The sequence below is a fragment of the Helicoverpa armigera genome, chromosome 25 (assembly GCF_030705265.1).
Source record: "Helicoverpa armigera isolate CAAS_96S chromosome 25, ASM3070526v1, whole genome shotgun sequence".
NCBI classification, from domain to species: Eukaryota; Metazoa; Arthropoda; class Insecta; order Lepidoptera; family Noctuidae; genus Helicoverpa; species Helicoverpa armigera.
Window position 1 is genome coordinate 9,411,486 of NC_087144.1, and position 27,297 is coordinate 9,438,782.

At 43.3% G+C, this 27,297-nt stretch overlaps 2 protein-coding genes across 2 annotated transcripts in view; one reads left to right on the forward strand and one right to left on the reverse strand.

Annotated features, from left to right (window-relative positions):
• Dnalig1 (DNA ligase 1) overlaps positions 1-7,777 on the forward strand; it is a 362,733-nt gene extending 354,956 nt beyond the window's left edge. The window contains exons 2-15 of the mRNA XM_064041392.1: positions 956-1,243; positions 1,350-1,436; positions 1,513-1,888; positions 1,996-2,445; positions 2,601-2,685; positions 3,121-3,265; positions 3,573-3,763; positions 3,929-4,063; positions 5,235-5,355; positions 5,422-5,584; positions 5,665-5,828; positions 5,898-6,139; positions 6,883-7,029; positions 7,550-7,777. Of these exons, the coding sequence (XP_063897462.1) occupies positions 980-1,243; positions 1,350-1,436; positions 1,513-1,888; positions 1,996-2,445; positions 2,601-2,685; positions 3,121-3,265; positions 3,573-3,763; positions 3,929-4,063; positions 5,235-5,355; positions 5,422-5,584; positions 5,665-5,828; positions 5,898-6,139; positions 6,883-7,029; positions 7,550-7,682 (2,703 nt within the window). The 5' untranslated portion in view covers positions 956-979 and the 3' untranslated portion in view covers positions 7,683-7,777. The remainder of the gene's footprint in view (positions 1-955; positions 1,244-1,349; positions 1,437-1,512; positions 1,889-1,995; positions 2,446-2,600; positions 2,686-3,120; positions 3,266-3,572; positions 3,764-3,928; positions 4,064-5,234; positions 5,356-5,421; positions 5,585-5,664; positions 5,829-5,897; positions 6,140-6,882; positions 7,030-7,549) is intronic.
• A 417-nt stretch (positions 7,778-8,194) lies between these two features.
• Positions 8,195-27,297, reverse strand: part of LOC135118701 (prolow-density lipoprotein receptor-related protein 1-like) — a 34,482-nt gene continuing 15,379 nt past the window's right edge. The window contains exons 12-16 of the mRNA XM_064041328.1: positions 12,516-12,701; positions 12,243-12,447; positions 12,025-12,124; positions 11,867-11,935; positions 8,195-9,733 (exon numbers count right to left, since the gene is read on the reverse strand). Of these exons, the coding sequence (XP_063897398.1) occupies positions 9,683-9,733; positions 11,867-11,935; positions 12,025-12,124; positions 12,243-12,447; positions 12,516-12,701 (611 nt within the window). The 3' untranslated portion in view covers positions 8,195-9,682. The remainder of the gene's footprint in view (positions 9,734-11,866; positions 11,936-12,024; positions 12,125-12,242; positions 12,448-12,515; positions 12,702-27,297) is intronic.

The window sequence follows — 27,297 nt, forward strand, 5'->3', positions numbered from 1 at the left end:
CTGCGTAACTACTTATTGAAGATATTTACTTTGCAAAAGAAACGACATGGCATAATAAATAGGCTGTCTAATTTAGAATGGATTTTTCGGATTGGGCCAGTAGCTTCTGAGATTAGTAGTACAACGAGGTGCCCATGGAACCAAGACGGCAGCATATACTTACGTATTATCATCATCTTATTAAATTGAATCATCAAAATTGGCACACATTGGTATTTATGTATTTAACGATGAAGTGTTGAGTTTTTATCATATCATCATCATCCTCCGAGCCTTTTTCCCAACTATGTTGGGGTCGGCTTCCAGTCTAACCGGAATACCGGATCTCATCGGAGTTTTTATCATTCTCAATGGTTTTTATAGTTTTAGAACGAAACGAATAAATGTTTATTCTATTTGACAATGACATGACATGACATCTTGTTTAGATAGAATAGTTATTGTTCTTCGCGCCTTTTTTATTTCGGGACCTTTGTAAGTAATTTAATAAAATCCCATTTTATATAAATTAAATAAACTACAATCATCAGCCGCTGTAGGAACCACGAAGATCCCAATTCTTTTCGTCTTTATCACATTCCTTTCTCAGAGTGTTAAATAATTGGTGTCTCCTACTAAAGACCGACACTTCTATCGACTCTTGAAATACTTTTGCAACCAGTTTTTATATTATGTTTGAAATAAACAGACTTAGTGAGTGAGTTGCCGTATAGTGTACTGGCGTATTATAATCTTCAACAACTCTTTGGGGTCACGCACGGGCTCACGTCGATGACACGTACATTACATAGCATACACTAATACATGGCTTGGTTTACAATTCCCTGCAATGTTGCACGTATTGTGAAGTATTTCAATAGTTGAACTAGTTTTAAGAGCCAGTGTTGATATATTTCGATACTTTTAGATAATAGGTGCAGTGTGTAGTATTGTGAATCTGCTGATAGCATCAAAATTACAGTTGTGGCGTAGGTGACGTATGAACTGGGCACTCAGACTGGTTGTGAGTAGAGTAGTGAAGCCGGCACGTGTTGTCACACGAGCACCCGCACTAATGCCAGCTGTTCCTGTGAGAATTGCACGTGCAGCTGTTGCAAGCACCGACATGGCACAGAGAAGCATTACATCATTCTTCAAGGTGTCTCCGCCCAGAGCCGCTATGAAGGTGGAGACCACTGATGAGCAGGAAGAGGCGAATGGTGATGCCCAAGTTGATGTACCAATCACTAATGGAAAAGCTAAGGTAAGTTCCATGGCACCCATGCCATTGCTTATTTATTGAGTAGCAATGATGTTTACACATATACCCAACATGGTTGGTAATAAACTATTTATTGTGCATGTTGTAGATATCAAAGAGGCCCAGGTTAGAGAGCAGTGACAGTGACGCCTCTCCAAAGAAAGAAAACATCAATCCACCACCAGGCTCAAACAAGGTACTTTTGATCTTATTGCTAAACTAAAATATTTTATGTAGAATAATGTTTTAAGTACATATTTGAATTCCCTTAGAAAAAGAAGGTTAAACGTCAGCGCATTGAAAGCTCTGGCAGTGAGTCAGATGCGTCCGTTAAGGCAGCAGCAGTTGCTTCTTCTGATGAGGAGCCTGCAGCGTCACCCACTCCGTCACCAAAGAAACAAATTCAAGTTAAAATAGAAAAATCCACATCACCTAAGACATATGCATCGCCCAAGAGTAAAAAGAGGAAATCGCTAGTTGTAGACAATAGTACTAACAGCCCTTCTCAGAAGAAAGCAGCTACAGATATGTTCAAAAGAATCACTCCAAAGAAAGAAATAAAGCAAGAGCAGAAAGAAGTCAAGAGTGAGGACGAGACTAACCAGCAGGATGAACCTGTCAACACTGACGTACAGGACATAGTGCCGGGTGAGTTAACACTTGTTATTGCACACTGCTTCTTTATATATTTGTGTTAATTTGTGTTAATAGTCAGCAAATAGATGTGATGTGAACGCTGGTCTGTATTGTGTTAGAGACGGAATACAATCCCGCGTCCAGCAAGTACCACCCGGTGCGGGACGCGTGCTGGCGGGCGGGGCAGGCCGTGCCCTACCTGGCACTGGCGCGGACGCTGGAGCTCATCGAGGCCACCTCCGCGCGGCTCAAGATCGTCGACATCCTCAGCAACTACCTGCGCTCCGTCATCGCGCTGACGCCGGAGGACCTGCTGCCCAGCGTGTACCTGTGCTTCAACAGGCTGGCGCCCGCCTACGAGAGCCTGGAGCTGGGTATCGCGGAGACGTACCTGATGAAGGCCATCGGGCAGTGCACGGGGCGCACGCTGGCGCAGCTGCGCGGGCAGCGCGCCGACCTGGGCGCGGCGGCGCAGGCGGCGCGGCTGCAGCAGCGCACCATGTTCCCGCCGCCGCCGCTCACGCTGCGGAAGGTCTTCGCCGCGCTCAAGGAGATCGCGCACATGACCGGTACCTCACCTCATCATATTACTGTGTTTGCTAAATTATTCAAAAAGGTTGTCTCAGTAACAATATTTGACCTGAGAGCTTAATACATACATAACATTAAAAAAATATACAAACAAACTGTCTCAGTATACATTGATGTTCTCATTTGCCTGCAGGCCACGCATCTGTCTCCAAGAAAATCAACAAGATCCAGTCGCTGTACGTCGCCTGTAGACACTCTGAAGCTAAATTTCTCATAAGGTAAGTACCACATAAACTATATCAATTGTATAAACACAGTTGTTCAGTCTTCATATTGTGTGACGGAGTAATAGCATCAGAAGCACACATGTATGACGGCGCTGCAGTGGTCAAGCTTTGATGCAGTAGAAAACGCTACTAGTCTAGTGTGTGTCTTCATGTCCGTCCTAGCTGCAGTCGTGTTAAGTAGACGGCGCTAATAGGTAAGATTGTCGGTAGTTCCGAGCACTCTGACGCAACGCCGAGTGTTAGTGGTGCACGCCGTCGGCACAATCAGACAGTTCGCATTGAGTCGCGGTAGATTGTCTTGTGATTTGTGACTTGGTTTATGACAAGTGTTAATCAAAGTTTTTTGACTATTATGTTGTGTCCTCAATGATATATCGAGCACCTGATGACGAACCCATCCCACATATAATATGAGTGTTGTGGCAGGTCGCTGGAGGGCAAGCTGCGCATCGGGCTGGCGGAGCAGTCGGTGCTGCAGGCGCTGGCGGCGGCGGCGACGCGCACTCCGCCCGGTCCCGGCGGAGTCACGCAGCTCGACGCCGCGCGCGGGCTCTCCGCCGAACAGTTCAAGGTGAGTGCACATCGCCTCTCATGTTTCCTCCATGTTACACGACTCAATATAATTATTACTACTAATACATTACCTATATAACTTTTTTTCATATAACGATTATGAAAAACAATGACAAAGTTGCAGAATTGAAAGACTTTACCTACTGATTACAAAATTAGTTGGTCTTTTCTACATTGTCAGTCGATTATTTGGTTAATACTTTAATACAATATTTAAAAAAATATATAAAAGGCAATGTTACTTTTCTCGTGAAAATATCTGCCGCTGGTAACACTACAAGAGACTCATGTGAGTGCATGCACAGGCACGGGTGGACGAGGCGGCGCTGGTGCTGAAGACGACATACTGCGAGTGTCCCGACCTGGGCCAGCTGGTGCCGGCGCTGCTGGCGCACGGGCTGGCGGCGCTGCCGGCGCACTGCCGCCTGGCGCCCGGCCTGCCGCTCAAGCCCATGCTGGCGCACCCCACCAAGCAGCTCTCGCACATCTTCGACAGGTACTACACCGCTACACTCTCAACTTATTCAAGGCATTGTCGTCATCACTATCATTTGTAGTTTTAATAAAAAGCTTATTACGTCAAATCTATATCATATTTAATATGTCGATGTATAAGTAATAGTGAGCTAATCGCTAAATGATCGCCGTGTGCGTGTGTCAGGTTCGAGAGCGAGCAGTTCACGTGCGAGTGGAAGTACGACGGCGAGCGAGCGCAGATCCACGTGCCCGGCGCCGCCGAGCTGCCCGACTACGCCCGCGCCGCCGTCTTCAGCCGCAACCAGGAGAACAACACCAGGTCACACTCTTATATCCACATGTTGTACTGTGTAATAAATTAATAATAAAAAAACTAGAAAATAAAAAAATAGTTACTTACCTGTCAACCTACGTAGGTGGTCCCGGTCATATTAGACTAAAATAAAAACGTGGGGCCCCTGTGAAATCCTACCTATGGCAAAGCATATCTTTATACTTTGGTAGATCATGAGCTACGGCTGATTATTGATTGTCAAAATCTCCAGTTACGATTATAGTAAGTCGATGCAATCCACACCTATTATACCTCTAGAAGAAAGTACTACAGCAATAGTTAATGGGCCCCACGTTTTTATTTTAGTCTAATATGACCGGGACCACCTACGTAGGTTGACAGGTAAGTAACTATTTTTTTATTTTCTAGTTTTCAGTGCACATAAGATAAAACCGTTTAACTTAAAAGTTTTTTTTACCGATTTTTTTTATTTTCTAGTTTTCAGTGCACATAAGATAAAACCGTTTAACTTAAAAGTTTTTTTTACCGATTTTTTATTTTATATAGTACATTGTATTCTACTGGTTGAGAACTTTCATTTGATACCCATATTGATGGGATTGATAAAACCTACGTTACCCGCCATCTTAGATTTCAATTTTGCATAGTAAATTGTATTCTACTTGTTGAGACCTTTCATTTGATACCCATGTTTATGGGATTTATAAAACCTAAGTTATCCGCCATTTTGTAGAGGCTGCCATCTTGGATTTTAATTTTATATAGTACATTGTATTCTACTGGTTGAGAACTTTCATTTGATATCCATATTGATGGGATTGATAAAACCTACGTTATCCGCCATTTTGTAGCGGCCGCCATCTTGGATTTCAATTTTTTATAGTATATTGTATTCTGCTTGTTGAGCCCCTTCATTTGATACCCATATTGATGGGATTGATAAAATCTACGTTATCCGCCATTTTGTGCCGGCGGCCATATTGGATTTACAATGTTATTGATATTACTATATTGTATTGTCATCGGAATTAAAGGTGTATACAAAATTTCAGATTAATCGGTTGACAGGAAGAGGGTGAAATTTGAATGACTAAATCTGACCCAAGAATGAATAAAACAAACTGGGTGAGCTAAATAAAACCGTTTAATAAAAAAAAGATCTACATTGTATTAACATTTACAAATGTTTTTGCAGCAAGTACCCGGACATCCTGCGGCGGCTGCCGGCGCTGCTGAAGCCGTCAGTGTGGAGCTGCGTGCTGGACTGCGAGGCCGTCGCCTTCGACACCGACACCAAGCAGATCCTGCCCTTCCAGGTGACGAGAGCTCAGCACCCGGCCGCGGCCGTGCCTCGTGCACGTTACTGACGCTCGTGTGTGCAGGTGCTGTCGACGCGCAAGCGCAAGGACGCCAGCGAGGCGGACATCAAGGTGCAGGTGTGCGTGTTCGTGTTCGACCTGCTGTTCCTCAACGGCCAGTCCCTCGTGCACCAGCCACTGCAGCAGCGCCGCGACGCGCTCAGGGAACACTTCAACCAAGTCGAAGGTACTCGGCAGCGCTGCTTTCCTCACAACATATACATTACGAGTACAGATGACTAACGCTACTATGCGCTTGTCCGGCAGGCCAGTGGCAGTTCGCGACGTCGCGTGACTGCAGCAGCATAGAGGAGGTGCAGCAGTTCATGGAGGAGGCGGTGCGCGGCTCGTGCGAGGGGCTCATGGTGAAGGCGCTGCGCGGCCCGCACTCGCGCTACGACATCGCGCGACGCTCGCACAACTGGCTCAAGGTCTGTCCCGCGCCGCCCGCCGGCCCGCTGCCCCTCCCCGCCAGCCTCTCACCCGCGCTGTGTCCGCAGCTCAAGAAGGACTACCTGGACGGCGTGGGCGACACGGTGGACGCCGTGGTGATCGGCGCGTACCACGGCCGCGGCAAGCGAGCCGCGCACTTCGGCGGCTTCCTGCTGGCCTGCCGCGACGCCGCCGCCGACGAGTTCCAGTCGCTGTGCAAGCTCGGCACCGGCTTCAGCGACGAGCAGCTGCGCAGCCTCACCGCCCGCCTGCAGCAGCACGTCATCCCCGCGCCCAGACCCTACTACAGGTACGTCACCCCATACATGTAGTACCCAAACAAGACGATAACTATCAAGTTATACATTTACGAAAATAAACTTTATTCCAACGCAATAAGATACTAAATTGGTTGGACACAGAGAAATCCGAGCTGAGAGGGATGGAAATAACTCTGTCTGTCTGTGTGTTACGCTTTCACGTCTAAACCACTGAACTGATTTTATAAAATTTGGTACTGAGATAGAGTTGGCCTTGAGCCTGTACTGTCCCACTGCTGGGCAAAGGCCTCCCCATTTTGCTTCCACACCTCTCGATCTTTTGAATTCTTCCACTAATCAGGGTTGTAGGCATCCAGCTCATCCCGCCATCTCTTTCGGAGCCTACCCCGCCTGCAATTGTCATCCTGTGGTAGCCACTGGGTGACGATATTTTCCCATCTGTCAGGATGCATTCGGCTGACGTGCCCAGCCCAGTTCCATTTTAATTCAACTGCTTTTCGGCCCACATAGAAAATTCCGGTTTTACAGCGTATGACGGTATTGAGCGTATGAGAAAGAACATAAGATAGTTTTTATCCCGGACTTTTGAAGATTTCTCTTGGAAACGCGATATAACCGAACTCTACGCGGCCGAAGCTGCGGGCGGAAGCTAGTTACTTATATCGCATTTAACAATTGTAAGTCGACACATTAATAACAATCGCATTCATATTTATTGGCATTTATTCTTAAATTATAACTACCTACTTCACTCGGCTCGCTTTTTGCGCAGGTACGACGAGGCGCACGTGCCGGACGTGTGGGTGTCGGCGGCGCTGGTGTGGGAGCTGCGCGCCGCCGACCTGTCGCTGTCGCCCGCGCACCGCGCCGCGCGCGGGCTCGTGGCGCCCGACAAGGGCATCTCGCTGCGCTTCCCCAGGTACGAGCCGGCTCATGCCAGCCCTCCTCATGACACTTATTCAATCATTTACTGTCTCATTAGTCTAGATGTCGCAAGCGCGGCTGCTGACCACGAGGTCTCAGGTTCGATTCCCGAGTCGGGCCGAAATCGCTTGAGGGTTTTTGAAGACTCACAAAGCAGCCCGGAGCCTGGTAGTTGGTGATTGATACACCCTTGCACCGGAGAGCACGTCAATGTCGGTCCTGCGCCTGATCTCTCTCTGGTCGTGTCGAATTGCCATCCCATCGGGCTATGAGAGTCAAGGAATAGTGAGTGCACTTGTGTCTGCGCAAATGCTTGTGCTAATCTTCTTACATGAAAACAGCCGCCGTAGCCGATAATCAGCTAGGAGAACATCATCGTCATCATTTATTACACTTGGTCAAAGAAGTGGTCTGCCTACATTTGACTTCCCCTTACATACGCTTCGTTACAAAATTGAACCTTTCAGATATAAAATGTCACATGCGTGGTATATAATGAGTATGGTGTGTGTTAGGTTCGTGCGCGAGCGCGACGACAAGACGCCGGAGCAGGCGACGTCGGCGCAGCAGGTGGCGCAGATGTACCTCGCGCAGGACCAGGTGCGGAACAGCGCCGCGCCCCTGCACGACTCCGACGAGTTCTACTGACCGACACAAGCCTGCCTAGCAAATACAATAAACTATTATATTATCATTTATTTACAATTTACTCATTTCATTATACGGCTCATTTCATTATACTACTCATTTTCTATTATTATCCCTGTCCCTTACACACCGTAATGTTCCATGTTTTAATTGATGCTGATGCCCATGCCATGGCGCACACAATAAATTACGTTCCCATTTTTACTCAATTACAAATCCGACCATGTTCATCAGCGAATATTAAATTAATAAATTACGGCTGATTAGAGTATGAGCGAGGAATTGCTCAAATAGATGTCTGTTGATATCTACTCTACGTATAACTATGTACTCCCCGTATATCCACTTGCGGTCCGACGAGTGTTTCGGCGCCTTTGTTCACGGCGCTAGTGCTACTGCCCAGCTGTTGAGCTTCATGCGACAGAGTAGTGCTCGACATTGCGCGAACGGATACTGATGAAGGCTCGCACCTACTTTACAATTTATGTAGGTAGAGGAATAAAAAAACAAGATTGAGTCACATTATTATTTATTTTCACGTTATTTACTTAAAACTAATAAAATTACAACTATTATCTACTTCTACAAAACAGATAGCAGACATCGTAGTATTGTGATGATGAACAATAACGAATACATTGTTTATACTAAAACTAAACATTATAATTGTACTTGATAGATAATCTCTTTTGATATGTTTTCCGTTTGTTTGAATAATATCGCGCAACCAACACACAAAAATGCGCATTTAATTTGAGCAAATCAATATAAAGCAATAATAGCCGCACACTGCGGTGTACACATAATTTGGCACAAGGTCCCTAAGCTTATGTCAAACTGAACTTCACTTAGCAAACGTTATTGTTTATGAATGTATATTCAAACCGCTTATTAGCTGCCTGATGGCTGACCGTCATTTGTAACTTAAAATAATCATAAAAGTAAAAAAATACAGAAACATCACATTAGTTGCACAACGCAAGGTCAAGAAGCTGCCGATGATATAATAGTTGCTCAAGTTCAACGCCAAACTGCTGCTCATTTATTTCACTTACAAACTAAACTGGCCATGTTACTTGTACTCTTAACTATAAGTAAGTAAATATGTATATTCGCAGTAAATAAATACAATGATGCACTTCAAAATGTCGAGTAGGTACATTGTTCGTTAGACAATTAATTTGATCGTGTACAGCCGAGTGACCTCGTTGCGTCACTTGATGATTATATTCAAGCAAATAGTTGAAACATAATACACATTTGGACTTTAGAGCTTTAACACTTCAGGAGCAAACAACTCAAATGAATAATCTAAACATGATAATGCTAAAACATGAAGCAACAATGTTTCAACACTACACAGTAGGCTTGTACTAGATACATTGTTAAGATGAACCTTTATGTTGGGGTGTAATATTATGATCTGTGCTGCTGTTTGTCTCGTGGATACAACATCTATATGGCACAAGTTATTTATTTTTGTAGCGAGTTACTAACTTATTTACACGTAGGTACATATTATAATGAATTGTTCAGCAAAAGTTTATCAGTAGAAAGTTTGACATAGATGTACTTGTCAAGAGGCAAGAGTAGATACAGCATATCAGCAATTTACAACGTAACTGATCCTCATAGTACGCGACGTGTCGTCGTGCACCGGGTGCACACGGCGCCACTCACGTTATCATAATTATACTTACAAACTATATTTATTTAATGAGATTCTAATTAGTGTCATTGTACACATGGCGAGTCACCAATTGCTACGACAGCAAAAAAGGTGTGGTCCGTCTAGCGGACACCGGTCACTTAATTAGTTATTTTTTTCTTTTTGTCAAAACCAGAATTGAATGCGACGCTTTCGCGCTGCTCGCTACTTGATGGAGTCTCGTTCAAATGCCAGGTTCGCTCGCACTGCTCAATGTCATTTAGTATGTGAGTGTAGCGTCGTTATCGCGTGCAGTCCCCGGCGCGGCGGCGCGGGCTGCGCTCGGCGGCGCTCACAGCAGCGCGGCGTCGGCGGCGCGCGCGCCCAGCAGGTTGGCGTGCTCCTGCACAGAGGCCGCACTCACTGACGCGTCGCCCGCACCGCACACACACACACGCCACTCACGGCAGAGTGGACAACTTCCCTCTGCATGAGTCAGCGCCGGTGAGCTGCGCTCGGCGACGCTCCGTTTCCGGGAAAGTACATGTTTTTCATCTCTGTGATTACGAAACGATGTACTTTCCGTACTTCGTTTTCAAGATGACATTTGTTTTTTTTTGATAAGTGATACCGACGCGGACGTACAAACCGCAGCGGTGACCTTCCTCCTATACCTGTATTATACTGACGACCTAGACACACAGACATGCCAGTGTGTCTCGAAAGGTTGCCAATTACGTATGAAATCACTTTTGATATTTTTATATGTTTTAGATCAGTTATGATTTCAATCAAACAGCACTCAGTATCATTTATAGTAACAGTCTCTCGAGTACATTTTTGTGTGCAATAAGTTATGATAACACTAGTTTACAAAATCAAACTTTTTGCCTGTTGCCGTGGATTTAATGGCTGGTAACATTCACTTATGTTTAGTTTTTATTAATTCTACCCGCAAAAATTTTTTTGTAGCTCGACTTTACTTGTTATTGACTTTCTCTTTTCTAAACCTTTTTCAGTCGCTAAAGTACGTATTTTATTGTAATTATACAAATATGTGAAGTTTTTACAACACGAGTAGTTCAAGGAGGCGTTGTTTGAACAATCCAAACCATGTTTGTTACTTATGTGGAGAACATGTGTCTGAGAAGTGTAGAAATGTCATCAGAGACGCTTAAAAATACTTATTTTTTATATTTTGGAATGTTGTTAGATAAAAATGACAAATCTTGGGCTCCTGATTGTGTTTGTAAATCGTGCGTTGAATACTTAAGATTATGGAAAAGTGGTAAAAGAAGTACTTTTAAACTTAAAACACCAACTATTTGGAAAGAATCGAAAAATCATCTCGACGACTCTTACTTTTGTAGCGTGAACATAAACAGCTTAAACACTAAACATCGAGCTAAATGGCAAAACCAGAGTAGTACATGTGTTCAGCGTCCAGTGCAGCATTCACCTGAACTTTCAGAGAGTAAAAATTATATTGAATTTTGAAAAATTATAATGAAAATTATGTTGAACTTGTCGAAGACCTGCTCTTACAATTAAGAGATATGGGATGCAATTTGAGCACTTCCTCACTTCCTCTTCAGTCATCTGGACAGATTTCCGGAAAATTTAGGAGATATGAGCGAAGAGCAGGGAGAACGTATGCATCAAGATTAACGTGTCATGGAAGAACGTTATCTGGGTTTCTGGGATGTAAATATGATGTCTGACTATTGCTGGTCTCTGATACGCCATTTCCCAAAGTCTACACATAAGAGAAGAGCTTTAAAGCCAAGTTTTTTGGAACTTAACAATTAATATAATTTTTAAACAAATATTCTTTAAGGTAAATACACGTTTTTTCTCGTTAAACCGCACTTAGCTGAATCTCAAAAACTAGAGCTGATAAAAAAAAACTACTAATAGTTTTAAATATGGTTAAATATGAGTAGTGAACAACAGCTTAAAAAATCCCGGCAACAAATGTACTGTAAACTAGTGTAATTTAGTGAATTTCGATATTGCAAATTATAAGTGAGGAATCGTGGCAGTCATTCCCATTATGCGGTTTGTATATACAATATGTATTAAATTTACCGTCCGCCCCATGAAGGTACTGTTATGTACATTGGTGTCAACAAATACAGGCTAGACTTTAAAAAAGAAAACTGTTTAAAATAAATAAAAATATTTTGGAAAGGAAGGTTAACTTACATTGCAAAACAGGGGAGCGCGGGCGACGGTTGAAAACGGACCATATCGGTCGAACAAAATCCGCCGTCCGTCAAACCGTCAAAAATAGTGTTGTAACTTGTTAAAATTTACTCAATTTAAGGTTATTGTTACTACGGTGAATAGATAAAGTTTGATATTTTATTGAGCCATGTGAATAGCTAGCCTGTATTATCCTTACGGGGAGGACGCTAATTAGAATACATATTGTATAACGCTAGAGTAGAGAGCTGCTGGCAGCACGTGTGTGTGCGTGCGGGCGCTAGGCGTGCAGCGGGCGGTACTGCGCATGCGCTCGCGCTCGCGGCTGTACCTCGGCGTGCTGCGGCGCCGCGTACATGCTGTCGTACACCGGGTTCGCGAAGTGGCTGCCGCCGTTCTGCTGCAACACACCGCTCGTTAGTGCCGCGCTCACTCCCCCAGTGCCCCCTCACCCCGTCCCACCCCGCCCCGCCCTACCCCGCCACTCACCGCGTGCGCGTGCGCCGGCTCCAGCTCGTCCTCGCCCGCCAGGTACATGGGGTTGTTGATCTCCACGTTGTCCGACAGCCGCGCGTGCACGAACGCGCCGCTGCACACACAATACAGAATAATGTCTGATTCAGCTCATCAGTTACACTACATTTGACGTAGAAAGCTTTAGCTGCTTAGAGCACGAGAGTTCAATTGATTGAAATAATGGCACAAACCGTCTCCTCCTGTGTAATAAGTAGAGCGCCGTGAGCACGGCAGCCAGCAGCGACAGCATGGCGAGCGCGGCGCCGGCCCACGCGCCGCCCGCGCTGCTGTCCGCGGCCGCGGGCCCCGCCAGCGGGGGCGCCGGCGTGTGCGGCGTGCTGCAGCTGGCGCCCTCCAGGCACGCGCAGTACACGGCGCCGGGCTCGGTGGGGCTCACTGCGCAACACAGAGCAATGAGCGGGGTGCGGGCGGTGCCACAGAGCACACTCACAGGCGCTACGTACGGTCGGGCCCCCACACGCAGAGCGCGGGCGGGGCGCAGGCGCGCGCGGCGCAGGCGTGGTCGTGCCCCACGTACAGCCCGCAGCGCGCGCCGCCCCACGCGCCCGCGCACGCGCACGCCGCGCCGCCCCACGCGCCCGCACTGCGCACGCAGCGCCCGCCGTTGGCGCAGGCGCCCGCGCCGCATGCTGCAACAACACATGCTTTATTATTACGACGTACACGATATTCACAAATCTATAGTTGTTCATATATTTTGTTTAAACCTTAACAAAAATAAAAAAGGAACTCAAAAGCAATATTGCATTATTTTGTCTTGATTGTCTTTCGTATCTATTGCTGCGTTTCATTGTGTGAGCTCGGTTACGGGTCGCCCTAACCCCCTCCCTCACTAACCACCATTCCAATTCTGCAGCTGGAAAAATCTCATTGTTCGGGAAGGCGGCGCGCACTGTGCCTGATGCTGTGGGTGTCCATGGGCAGCGAGAATCGCCTTATGCGATCCATATACTTGTTTGACTCGGGACAAGGTTACCACCATGCCAACAACCGCTCATGTTTCATTTGAAACTTGACGATATCTTTTAAAGTTTACCTTCCTCAAGTATTGTATGATCCCTTGCTGGACCCTACAATACTTTAGATGATGGTGGAAAGGAATAAAAGATTGTTAAGTACTGAACACTACTGTATTAACCGAAACGTACTAAAGGTAACGATGAGCTTAATGGACTATGAGTGAATGAAATGAGTGACGCAGCCCTTGTTGGCTGTAACGAGAACGCTTGACCAACTTGGTAGCTCAACGCGAACTGAACATATATTATGAATTAAAATGTAAGTGGCGTAAAATGCTGATGTGCGGAATGTGCGGTTGCACCGTACATGCTCCCGAGCGGGAAGATGAGTATGAGATGAACATGATAAGATGAGTAACAAGGTGATGCCAATTGGTCCTTATACTTGATGATTAACAAGGTGATTCCAATTGGTCCTTATTTAATGCTTAGAGTCTCTACTTGAACTCCGTTTTACGTGATATAGGCACTGTACACTTGTCTAACTTATGCACCTTTGGAATTTCTCTGTAATCTGACACACACGGAATTTCACACTGATTACGCGCACTAGCACTATATTCCACAGTGGATGATGACAGAGAGGCCCCAGCCTCTGCCCGTGCCGGGGTCACGTGTTGCGTTGCCTGTAGACTTGCCAATGCGGCCCTTGCCACCTCGAGAGAAGCGGTCCGCCTGTTGTGCAGCCGACGCCGTACCATGAAGCCTGCTCCAACCACCAACACAACTCCGATCATCACATAAAATGCTGTGTAGTGATGGATATCGTGATAGGAAAGTTGATTTGGTAACTTTTCACTTGCTTTAAGTATGCGGAGTTGTTTCTTGATTTCGTCGAACTCCTCGTTACTCGAGAGTAGTGTATTGTTTTGTATCAGTGGTGTCGAGATGCCTGCGTTTATGATATGATTAATTGGTTCTATCTCAGGTAGCTTTAACGATGGTTTTATGTTTAAAGTGCTAAAAGCTTCATTGCGTGAGTAAACGGTAAAACTTTCAGTTTTAATTAGACAGTCGTGTTCGACTCCCAATATGCCTGCTTTTATTATCTGCCCCGGCGACACATTATCGCCGCATAGAACTCTTATTTCACACTGACTACAGCAGAAAAATGCGTAATTGTTTATTTTGCTAAGAGCTGTCCATTGGTTCGAACAAGTCGTAATGCTGATCTTGCATTTGCTTGAGTCTGGTTCTAGTTCACAAAATTTTTCATTATTCTTGAGATGATAAATTGGCTTCTCTATATGACATAGATAATTGTCCACATTGTCACTTAGACATACCTGAACGTCGGATATGGACATTGGTAAATACGAGTCCTTCTTTAAATTGATTGCAACATGTTCAGCAATCGGAGTTAATGTAGCCATCCTTGAATTACCTACAGATTGAGGTATTGGGATAATTTTCATGATGGAAAATGTATCTCTAGACACCAGAGGTACTTTCAATTCGAAGATTAAAACTCTTCAGTCATTCTTGCTTTGACTGTCAATAAATGATAAATGTTTTAAAGTTGATTTGTAAGTTATTGATCGGTAACGTAAGATCTTTTGAAAGATGACTCGATATTGTATTCAGCGTGTTCTTCAGTTGTTCTGGTGACAATAAATGAATATTGAGTCTTCCGTGGTAAACATCTGTTACGGTATCTAATAAACTTGTTTGGATTGTTTTAGCTGTCTGAGAACATTGCTTGTAGCGATTGCTCCCGTACTGAAATCGTTCATGATTCGATTTCTCTCTGATTCGTTCAATAAAACGTTTTCTATTCTATCTAGCTTGATTGATAATGTATTAAGCATCTTGTGTTGCTTATTAATTGCTTGCCCGTTTCTTTTCAAAATGTTGTATTCTGCTTCAATTACCGTTGTTTGTTGTTTCAACAGCGAGATTAAATGATCTTCATTGTCACGTATGGATTGAATATCTTGTTTATATTGTTCTGCGAATCTCTCATCAAGTACACCGAATAAATTGTTTGCAAGATACCCTACACCGTTGATAAGGCCTCGCTTGCGGCGGCGCAGGTCTCGTGCGCGGCGCGTGCCGGTATGCTGACTCAGCAGCAGGTGGTTATAGTACTCGAGTTCTGAGAATTCATGCTTTAGTTGAACTTGAATTACGTCACAATGTGATGTTTCTTTAAACTTATTGCATAGCTGTTCTAAGTAGCCGAGGTATTTACTGCATGCTTCGGTACCTTGCCAAAGTGAATTCATGTCATAGTATGTGACTATCTTCCATTCATCTCTGATTAGTTGCATGTTTGCAATTTTGTCCAAATAAAAACCTTGATTGTCTTTTAATTGTGTTACATTGTATGAACCGTATGCTGTGGTCAAAATGCTCATGAAAGACAAGAGTAACATTACCAGCGAAAAAAAGCTGTAGTTTACTCTTTTGATTTGATATGGCTTGCCATCCTTTACTTCCTTGGAACGCAACTCTTGTTTGTTGATTCTATCGTTCACAGGGAGAATAGACAGTTTGATAATAGGCCTCTTGATCAGCCCATTCTTTGTTTTCAATGTGACCACCCTGATGTGGCCATCGGCCCCGGGATGCAGCTGGACGACTCGACCAACTGCCCATTTCCCAGGAGGTAAGTTTGCATCGTTAATTGTGACGATGTCATTTAGTTGAATGTCTGGTTGAGAATGTCTCCACTTGCTTCTTGCTGACAGCTGTGTGAGATATTCTGCATGCCAACGTTTCCAAATATCTTGTACTATTTTTTGAGTTAAATGCCATCTTGTCCGCATATCAGTTTCTGTTTCTAATATAGTCATATCTTGATTTAGATTGATAAAGCTTGACGGAGAGGAAATCTAGATCGTTGGGGTCTTCAGTAAGAGGACACAATGGCCTTGAGTTAAGTACTGCTTCTAACTGGGCCAGAACTGTGCTGAACTCTTCAAAAGTGAGCTTTGCTCTCCAACGACTCTTCTTAAATGATATTTTAAACTTTTAACTGCAGCCTCCCACAGCCCTCCTGCTGTGGGCCATGAGGGTGCGTTAAAATGCCATTCAATCTCCAGGCTAGTAATTTCTTTGATGAAATCTTGATCAAATGTTTTTTGTATTTGTTCCAATTCTTCCTGTAAAATTTTGTTAGCACCAACAAAGTTTGTACCATTGTCGCTATACAAGTGTTTCGGCGAGCCTTTTCTTCCAGCCATTCGTCGCAATGCAGCTAGGAATGCTGATGATGTGAGGTCCGAGACTAAATCTAGATGAACAAGCTTGGTTGCCATACAGACAAATACCACTACGTAGCCCTTTGTAGTCTTAATTCCTCGGCCCTTGTTGGCCTTTATGAGCACGTGTCCGGTAAAATCGACGCCTGTATGTTCAAAAGGCTTTGCAATGTTACATCTCTGCGTAGGTAAATCACCCATCAACTGTGTCATCTTGCTTGGATTGTGTTTACGACAGGTAACGCAGGTACGTATACGTTTTTTGACGGCTCGATTACCGCCTATGATCCAATAATTCTTGCGAATGAATGCTGATGTCACCCGTGCTCCTCCATGGAAGGTAAGTTCATGTGCTTGATCTATAATTAAGTTTGTTAAATGTCCTTCGTGAGCTATGATAATCGGATGCATCATGTCTGGATTGATATTGGCCTTGCTTAGTCTTCCTTTGACTCTGAGAAGTCCCTCGTTGTCAAGGAATGGATTTAATTGCAATAACTTGTTTTTTGCTGATAGCGGCTTATTTTCTTTTAAATAATGTACTTCCTGAGCAAATTCTCTCTGCTGTACATGTAATATTATTTTATGCTTAGCATTTTTTAATTCATGTAATGTTAAATAAGTTTGCATGCGATTTTTCTTGTATCTCGCTTGCTTGATAAATCTTAATATCCATGCTAAAACTCTTGTTAGTTTAGCGAGTGTACTATATCTTACTAATAATTCATCCAAAATATTATCGCTTTCTTGCTGCGATATGTGATTAATAAGTTTCTTGGCTTTTCGTGCTTCTTCGTCTGTGGTAAACACTGCTTGCTCAGTTTCATGGTCAGGGTCGTATTTTCGGAGCCACGACGGTCCTTCCCACCACAGCGAATGATTTTTCAATTGATCGATACTCAATCCGCGGCTTGCACAGTCCGCTGGATTTTCTGCTGACTTGACGTAACGCCAGCAATCTATCGGTATTATGCTTGATATTTGTCGCACCCTGTTGGCGACAAAAGGCTTCCAACGTCCTGGCTCTTTTTGTAACCAGGCTAGGACTACCATTGAGTCTGTCCAAGTATATATCTTGATATTATGACTGATAAAGCATTGTTTAATTTTAGCCAACAATTTTGACAATAATAAAGCACCACTCAACTCTAATTTTGGTAATGATATTGATTTGTTTACTGGAGCTAATCTTGCTTTTCCTGCCACCAAAGAAATCTTTGTTACTCCGTTGTTTTCAGTCTTGCAATAAACAACGCATGCGTAGGCTTTATTAGACGAATCGCAGAATCCATGTAATTCTAGCGTGTTGTTTTCTCCTGTACCCAGCCAACGCTCCAACTTGAATTGATTGATTTTGTGCATGTCATCTTTAATGTTTAGCCATTCTTTGCTAATTTGATCGGGTAACTTGTCATCCCATTGACTACTTGACATCCAAACTTGCTGAAATAGTAGTTTTAGCTTTGTTGATAACGGTGACAGCCAACCAAGAGGGTCAAACAACTTTGATATGTCTGATAACATGGATCTTTTAGTTGGTGTTTTGTTTGATGGTTCCATTTTTGATTGAAATGTAAATAAGTCTTGTTTTGAATTCCAACGTAATCCCAATGTTTTGATGTCTCCATTTCCTTAAAATCGAAATTTTCTTGCTCTCTATTCGCACTGATTGCATCGTCTTGTAAGACTGATACGTTGGACGACCACTTTCTTAAATTAAACCCCCCTGATTTTAGCAATGTGATTAAATCTTGCTTTAGTTTTACTGCTAACTCGACAGAATGCGACCCATGAAGGACGTCATCCATGTAGAATGACTGCTCCAAGGCCTTGATTGCAACACTGTCGAAATTTTGTCTCTCATCTTCAGCCAGTTGTTTTAAAGTCATCATAGCTAAAAATGGTGCGGCCTTGGTGCCGTATGTAACCGTGCATAGTTGGTATACCTGATGACGCATGTCAGTAGTATCCCTCCATATGATTTTTTGGAATTTTTGATCCTGTTCATTTAGCCAAATAAAACGGAACATTTTTTCGATATCTGCCGTAAAAGCAACGCGATATTGTCTCCACCTTAATAGTAAAGATTGGAGATCTTGCTGTAGATTTGGGCCTTTTAACATGACGTCATTTAAGCTAGTTCCTGTTGTTGTTTTTGATGAAGCGTTGAAAACTACGCGAAGTGCTGTCGTAGTGGAATCGTTTCGCAATACACAATGGTGCGGTAAATAATAATCCGGTTGCATGTTACCGGACGCCGGTATCATATGTCCTAACGTTTTATATTCTTGAATAAATAATTTATATTGTTTTGCTAATTCTTCATTATTGTGAAATTTCCTTTCCAACTGTTGAAATTGCGCCATTGCTTTATTTTTAGACAATCCCAACTGTACCTCAAAGTTTTCTTGAAAAGGCAATCTTACTTCATACATGCCATTATCATGCCTTCTTGTGGTTTTCTTGTAATACTCAATGCATTGTAGATCTTCTGCAGATAAATTGGATGATTCCGAGATGTCTTCAATCTCCCAAAATCTTTGTACTTCGTCCACTTGATTCAGGACTACGCTACAATGAAAAGTGTTTAAGTTTCCGCATAAGATCCATCCCAGTCGTGTCTGTTGCGCGACCGGTAATGATAGATCCACCCTGATAATGCCCTCTAAAATGATATGGGAATACACATCGGCTCCCAATAAGATGTCGATAGGACGGCTGACATTGTATTCTGGATCGGCTAGTTGCACGCCAGCTAGATGTGCCCATGTTGGCTTGGTAAATGTACATCTTGGTAACTGATTAATCAGCGTGTCCATGATTACTACATCTGTTTTAAATGTAAAGTCATTGAAATGCGAACAACATGTTATGTTCGTAACGCCCTTGCTACTGCTCTCCTTTTCTCCTATCCCGCAGATGACGGCCTTGCAATACTTTCTTGATAAAGCTAGCTGTTGTGTCGCTCTCGCTGTGATAAGAGAGGCTTGAGAGCCTTGATCTATTAGCGCACGCATTTTGTGGTATGATCCGTCACTTGCTTGAACTTTGATCATTGCGGTTGCTAATAATGTTTCGATCATGTTATTGCCTTGTTGCGCAACGTGATTTTCTTGAGATTCTTGATTTTGCGTTGCAAGGACCACTGGTGTTTTATTCTCAGTAATTGTGTTACATGAAGACTTATTGTTGAACGCTTCATGTAAAGTGTATTATGTCTACCGCTACATTCGCGGCACCGTTTTCGGACGTACATTCCTTATCCCCATGCGAATAAAGACAATTTTGCACAGACGTAATCGTGTTATAGCTTGTCGCTTCGAACTTGGCGTCATAGTTAAAACTTATTACAATAGTATATTCCATGTGACTCTTTGCATAATGGACATGTTAATTCGATATTATTTACCGAAGTCTTACTTGCTGAATATTTATTCTTGAAGAATGATGACGATGTTTTATTTTGCTTGCTTGTTGATGGTTTGGAATTTTCGTTTTTCTTGCGTGAAGATTCCAATGCGGTGAATCTGCTCTCTAAGAAGCTTAGAAACTCCGTCAATTTTGGTAGATCTCTGGGTTTCTTCAGAGATTCCAAATAATGATCATGCGTGTCCGCATCCAATTTCAGCAATAAAATACGCACGATGAATGGATCCCAGCTGTCTATGTTAACGCCTAGGTTCCTTATTGAGTTTAAACACTCTAGAGTGGTATCGTGAATTTTCTTGATCTGAAAAACATTTGCTTGTTGAACTACTGGAAGATTCAGTACGAGATCTAGATGAGATGTAAAAATCAACCATTTGTTGTTGTACCTATTGTTCAATATCTCCCAGCAGACATTGTAATTGTCAGAACTGATTTGTAAATGCTGTATCAAACGTTCAGCTTCTCCTCGCACCTTGCTTTTAAGAAACTGCATCTTGTGGGCGTTTGATAAGGAGATGTTACTGTGGATAGCTTCAGTAAACAAGTCCTTGAAAGACACCCAATTTTGATAATTGCCACTGAAGAACGGGATGTCGATTTTGGCGTCCAATTCTCTTTGTGAACTACTGACCCTAGTTTTCTATTAATTGCATTTTTTAATTCATTGTAAATAGTTTCTTGCTTCGTATAAGACACCTCATATTCTTGATTCGTACCCTCTAATTCGCTGTCTAGTTCCCAATGTAAGGAATCTATAATAGACCATCGAGACTGTAGAATACGCAAGGCATCTTTCAACTCCCACTTTTCGGACATAAAATCCAAATTTATCCCTGCCACAGTGCGCTGCAGCGCCCTGAAGTTGCTTGCTTGTTTCTTCAATAGTTCATCAAGCTTGCTAGATGAACCTCTGGAGCATGTCTCGACAGGCGGCGATTGTTGTCCCACCGGATCTTCTTGCTCAGACCATGCAGGACCCTGTTCTTCCTGTGTAGAATCTCCTTGTTGAGTTTCTTTCATCTTCATCAACAAAACTTGATATTGTTGATTGATAAGTTCCTTAGTCGAGATATATAGCTCTTTTGTTTTTTCGTATTTACGGCCAATGAAATAGGGATGAGTCTTACTTTCTTCCATGAGAAGACGTTCGTGATGGTACTGGTAATCCGACCAATATTGATTTAAAGTATCTAAACGTCGCTTGAAATAGTCAGCAGTCTTACGATCCGCTGAGTCTTTTTTGATATTTGTAGCCAACTTTAGGATGGCTGTGTAAAGTTCGTCCTGATTTGCATGTAAGGCCTCCATGACGAGGATTTAATTATAGTAAGAAATAAATGGAAAGATCTTACTTGACTGTTTTGATAACTGCTTACGAATCCTTGGTGATCCGCTGAGACACCTGTTAGCCTCAGATTTTGATGATGAAGCGCTTCTTGAGACACCTGTTAGTCTCGAGTCTGTTGCACTGAACTCCTTATAGTTCGCGGGTCCTTGATGACCCTGGGTCACTTGTTAGTCCCAAAGTTTTGTAGTCACTCAACACAATTCACACAAGTTTTGAGTCACTGGTTAGCTAACCGCTGCACTGTCCACGCGCGCGATATGGACTATGCAGCGTGCAATGTTCACAACCGAAGGACCATAAATATGTATGATCCCTTGCTGGACCCTACAATACTTTAGATGATGGTGGAAAGGAATAAAAGATTGTTAAGTACTGAACACTACTGTATTAACCGAAACGTACTAAAGGTAACGATGAGCTTAATGGACTATGAGTGAATGAAATGAGTGACGCAGCCCTTGTTGGCTGTAACGAGAACGCTTGACCAACTTGGTAGCTCAACGCGAACTGAACATATATTATGAATTAAAATGTAAGTGGCGTAAAATGCTGATGTGCGGAATGTGCGGTTGCACCGTACAAGTATAAGACAGTGAAATGCGGCCGGTGTTCTCAGAATGTTCGATGATATTTTCCTCAATATTTTCCTTACTTTGGGTTAAGCCTAGAATCTGCTTTTACTTGTTGGTACAACAACCGCGATAACGAGACCCTAGGCCGGTGAGTCGTGTGCCGCGTAGTGTTTGCGCGGGGCACTGGGCACAGGGCACTGAGCGCCGACAAAGAACGCATGTGGATTATTCAGCACAGGCGTATTAGCCTTTTCGGAAACATTTCATTTAAGAGGCCAAGTTTCTTCACTACGGTTTCCTCCACTTTTCATAATCAAGGGCATTCTTAATAAAGTCAATATTATAAAGTGGACACGATGGGTACTTCATTACTAGTAGGCTTGCTAACCCCTCCGCTTACTCGCTGAATATGCAATGCAAGGCAATGGCCCATCCATGGCGGAACCCACGACTGCTCGACCGCGAGGCCAACGCCTTCACCCTTGCCCTGCCCGGGGCGAATCCAGCCCTTAACAAGATTGTAGGCACATCCATCCGACGTGCCGGAAAATGCACATTAATTATTAAATTCATTATATGTAGAGGTAGTACATATAGGGAGGGTACATGCAGTGATTTTATACACGGTGATAACACCGTAAATAACAAATACATACAAGGTAAAAAAATATGATTATTAATCTGGTCAATGACATCGCCAACCCTTCCAATACGTCATGTCATTAAAAGTACATATCTACTCATAGTTAAGAAGTCACACAAATATTATTAGTTATGTACCTAAATTGTACAATTTGCATTTTACCTAATCCTGATAATATGTATAGTACCTACTTACCAGTTGAACAGTTTCTGTTGTTAAGTTGTTTTTTTTTTAATAAGTTATATGGAATATTTCGTTCATGTGCAAGCCCTCGCTCAGTCATTCTTTTACTTAATATGAAGCGAAGGCGGCAAGGCAAACTGATAATAAACAAATGTTCAGAATTCGCTTACACATTGCAGATTAAGACGTGAAGAAGAGGTGTATCCCACCCAAAACAAAAATGTGAAAGACTGCCAAGTTCGATAATACGGGAATGCTTGGCCTATAAAAGAAGTGAGATCTGAATAAGTACCAAGTTCCATACACACACCTCAGTTAAAAATAGTTACTTTTTAATGATGTTACTTGGCAAGTTTTAATAGAAAATTAAATACTTGATTCATTGCGTTTAGTAGTTTTATAACAAGGTGTGTGAAAACTTGCCAAGTAACATCATTAAAAAGTAACTATTTTTAACTGAGGTGTGTGTATGGAACTTGGTACTTATTCAGATCTCACTTTATAGGCCAAGCATTCCGTATTATCGAACTTGGCAGTCTTTCACATTTTGTTTTGGTGGGATTTCATTATTTTTGTAAGGTTGTTTTTTTTTCTTATGATTTAGTTAGTTAAAGAAATGTCTCATTTATACTATCTTTCAGATTTTTGAATATGCACTATGCTTCTTACAAAGAAATGAACTAGATTAACTAAATAAACTAGATTTACCAACTGACTGACATTACATGTTATCATAAATTATGTTCGTGGATCAAAGTTACAAATTCGTTATTTTCGAAAGTGATTCACACCTGGCCGTTTTCAGATTTTTACTTTACTTTGACTAAATACAAACCTTTGTAATGAATTTCAGATTGGTACGACTTTTCGAAGATATAATAGATAAATTTAGTTCGTTTTAGTTCCTTAGGGGTATAAATTTACACCGGGTATAAAACACCTTCATTATTTTGAAACCGACTCACACTTGGCCATTTTCAGATTTTTCCCTTTACCTTGACATAAAGACCTACCTCCATGCCAAATTTCAAGTCAATACGACCGTTGGAAGTGGTCTAGGTTTTTGATGAGTGAGTGAGTCAGTCAGTGAGTGTATGGTAAAAATAGCGATTTTCTGACGTCAATATCTCAAGACCTACAATAGGTATATTAATGAAATTTTGTATTTTAGATAAGTGAGGGGGTCTCAACAGATACTAGAAATTTGATATGCGTAAATAAAATAGATTTTGAGTTATAGGGGGGTCGAATTTGGCCCGAAATGGTTCGTGTAATATAACCCACGGCCGGTGTGTCGCTTTTTTTGCTCGAACTTGGCGGACACACTGCCGTGTGTCTAGATTAAACCTAATTTAGTACAAACTTAAATAATTGTTGTTTATTGCGTCTGTACATAAGGAAGTAAATAGTGGTACCTAGTAGATATCAATCAATGACATGTATGAACCCCTCCGTAGACAAGTTTCCGGAGAGACACTCAAATACAATATAGTCGAAATTCGGCATTCACCGTACAGGAAGTATTTGTTTTGGCCAAATACAGCTATAGAGCCGCTTATCTTATTGAATAATGAATGACTAGATTTGGTCCCATCTTCATTCGCAGCGGATTTTACTATAAACAATCACTCAAACGAATACAATCATAAGCAAAAGCGGCCTGCATCGCCCCGGCCGGTGACAGCGGCTGCACTTCCACTTGACATTGCACACAAGAGCAGCACCGCGCCCTGCCTGACGTCCGGCGAGAACACCCGCCTTCTAGTACAAGCTATAGCATGTGCAGCGCAGCGCTTGCACACAGCTTCTACTGCGCCCACTGGCGTCGGTCGTGCAATATTCTCTTATACGTGCTACTATTACTTCTTTTTCACAAGCGTCAATTTTTTTGTATGATAGTGCCGCCTGTGGTTTCAAATCAAAGTCAAGTCTGAAGTAGACACAGACACGTACAGTTTGCGCGAGAGAAGCCAGTCCGCGACAGACTTCGCGCACAGCAAGAGAATGCCGCGTATGCTCACCTTCCCGCGCCATCCTGCGGCGCGCGCGCGACATGCTGCACTCGCACTCGCACTCGCACGTGACACTCGCGCAGCTCGCGTGTAGTGTACCGGCGCGGACGGCCGCGCTCTGCTCACTGGCGCCCAAGGCTGTCCGGCCGACTATATGTGTGTCGGCTCAGCACGGCACTGCATGTGCAGCACTCGCGAGCGAGCCCACTAACCGCGCCACTCGCACACTGACATAGCTTCACCCTGAACTTAGTCCGTTGAAGCGCACACATATTTGTTGGTAACACATCATTAGGTTAAGTGAAGTGTGAGCGCTCCGAGCCAGTTAGCCTGATGCAATGTTTGAGCTAGCAGCGCGTGACGGCGGGGCGCGTGTGACGCGACGCGACCTCACTAATGATGTCATTAGCTGAGCGCGAGGTGTTGCAACCTGCGCGCCGGCTGACTCCACCACTCTCAGCGTGTACCCATCCAAATCGATTCTATTGTGATATGGAGCAACCAAAATCTGGAATATCTTATCTTAGAGTTTTGCAGGGCACACACGACATGGCTGCTATCGCCTCGTGGCGGCGCGGTTCTCGTAACTACATAGTTGGTACGAGCACTTAGCGAGTGTGACGACATCGAGAAGCCTAGCCGGTTTGTCGATTTGTATTACAAAAGTAAGTAGTGGCAGCGTTATAACAAGTAGTTGTCAAGTCCGCGTAAAACTTGTATGTCGGATGCGGTTAGTGAGGCGTCGATTACGAAAGTAATAATAAATATTTTCCAAGAAACTCGTTTTCCTGATCGCTTGACCTTCACGGAGCGGCCTCAGCAGAGCGCGGGCTGCGCGTGACGTCACCGGCGACACTCACACGCGCGCAGGGAAGCCCCGAGGCCGCGCTCGCACTCGCACGAGGCTTCCAGAACACGCTGCTGGGGACGCCGCCGCCGCCGGGAGGAGTTCCCCACACGCGCCGCACTGCGCATGCGTGTCGCGCACACCAGTCTGGGATATACTTTAGCTGCGGAGATGCTATTTAGCACGCTACGGAATTAACGCTATATATTTTTCCTAACATTCGATGCTATCTATCTCTGAGCAAGGCATTAAATATCCCATTGTTAAGCAAGGTATAATCCATGGATTAGATTCCGACCAAGGTAAGCGAGCGCTGCGCAGCGACGGACTCGAAACTATTAAATTGTTCACTACCTAGTAAATCATTAGACGTCTTGAATAGGCGAATATAAAAATGTTATTTATTGGGGTACCTATCTCCTTGCCATGTAAAGTGGGGCGTGATTATTCTTCATTCTAACCCTAACGCGTGACATATCGTTAAATAGGTATTTAAAAATGAATACTTGGCTGTTTACAACATTTTTTTTTAATTATTAATATTTTCGTAAATGAACGTAAATGATCGCTCCGAAAGTTGAAAACAATGTGTCCTCTAGTTTTTTCAAGTTAGTGACCTAATTTCCCGAGAGATGTCGCTGTACATTGCGCTACTTCGAGCTGTTACGATGTTTCCGAGTTAATGGGTACGGGATATCATGCTCCGAGCCTTTTCCCAATCATGTTGGGGTCGGCTTCCAGTCTAACCGGATTCAGCTGAGTACCAGTGCTTTACAAGAAGCGACTGCCTATCTGACCTCCTCAACCCAGTAACCCGGGCAACCCGATACCCCTTAGTTAGACTGGTGTCAGACTTTCTGGCTTCTGACTACCCGTAACGACTGCCAAGGATGTTCACTGACAGCCGGGACCTACAGTTTAACGTGCCATCCGAAACACAGTCAATGGTGTCTACGATATACTTAGAAAGTACATACAAACTTAGAAAAGTTGCATTGGTACTTGCCTGACCTGGGATCGAACCCGTGCCCTCATACTTGAGGTTGGTCCTTTTACCCACTAGGCCACCACGACTTATTAATGGGTACGGGATAGGTGTGGGCTATAGTCGGGAAACTACGGAACCCTACACTGAACGTGGCCCAACACGCTCTTGGCCGGTTTTTAGGGATCCGTACCCAAAGAAAAAAGAAAAATATGAGAATCATCTTACAGCCTTTACTTCCTCACCAAACAAGTAAGCCCCTCACTACATGTCGCATGCCATGGTTATGTAGTTTCCAGATTCCGATATGTAATAATAATCTTTTGGGGCAATGATATTAATTGGGTCAGGATTTTATTAAATGCCAAAAGAAATGCATACGTGCCATGTGTGCTCTGAAAAAAACTGACACTTGCAAAGAATACTTCAAAAAAGTTTCCTTACAGTTCCATCAATTTATATACTATGTAGAATCGGCTCTATTCTATTATTTACATTAGAATTTGGATCTCGCAATAGAAGTAGAATATATTATTTAAAACCGCAGGAGATTTAAAACCACATTGTATAAAAAAGTGTATTAGTCGTGGTGGCCTAGTGGGCAAAGAACCAACCTCTCGAGTATGAGGGCGCGGGTTCGATTCCAGGTCAGGCAAGTACCAATGCAACTTTTCTAAGTTTGTATGTACTCAGCTGAATTAGGTTAGACTGGACGCCGACCCCAACGTAGTTTGGGCAAAAGGCTCGGAGGATGGAGGATGGATGGTATGAGAAAAGTGTATTCAACATGGCCACTTTTATAACAAAATTCCAAAAAATATAAAAGACATTAAGAATATAAACATTTTTGAACATAAATTGTGTACTATTTTATGGGAAATTGTTATTATTTACTGATTTTTGTTTTGAAATTGTTATTACTTTCTGAAACTGGGCAATAATTTTTAATATTAAGCATTATATGCTCAGTCCTTATCTGTTTTG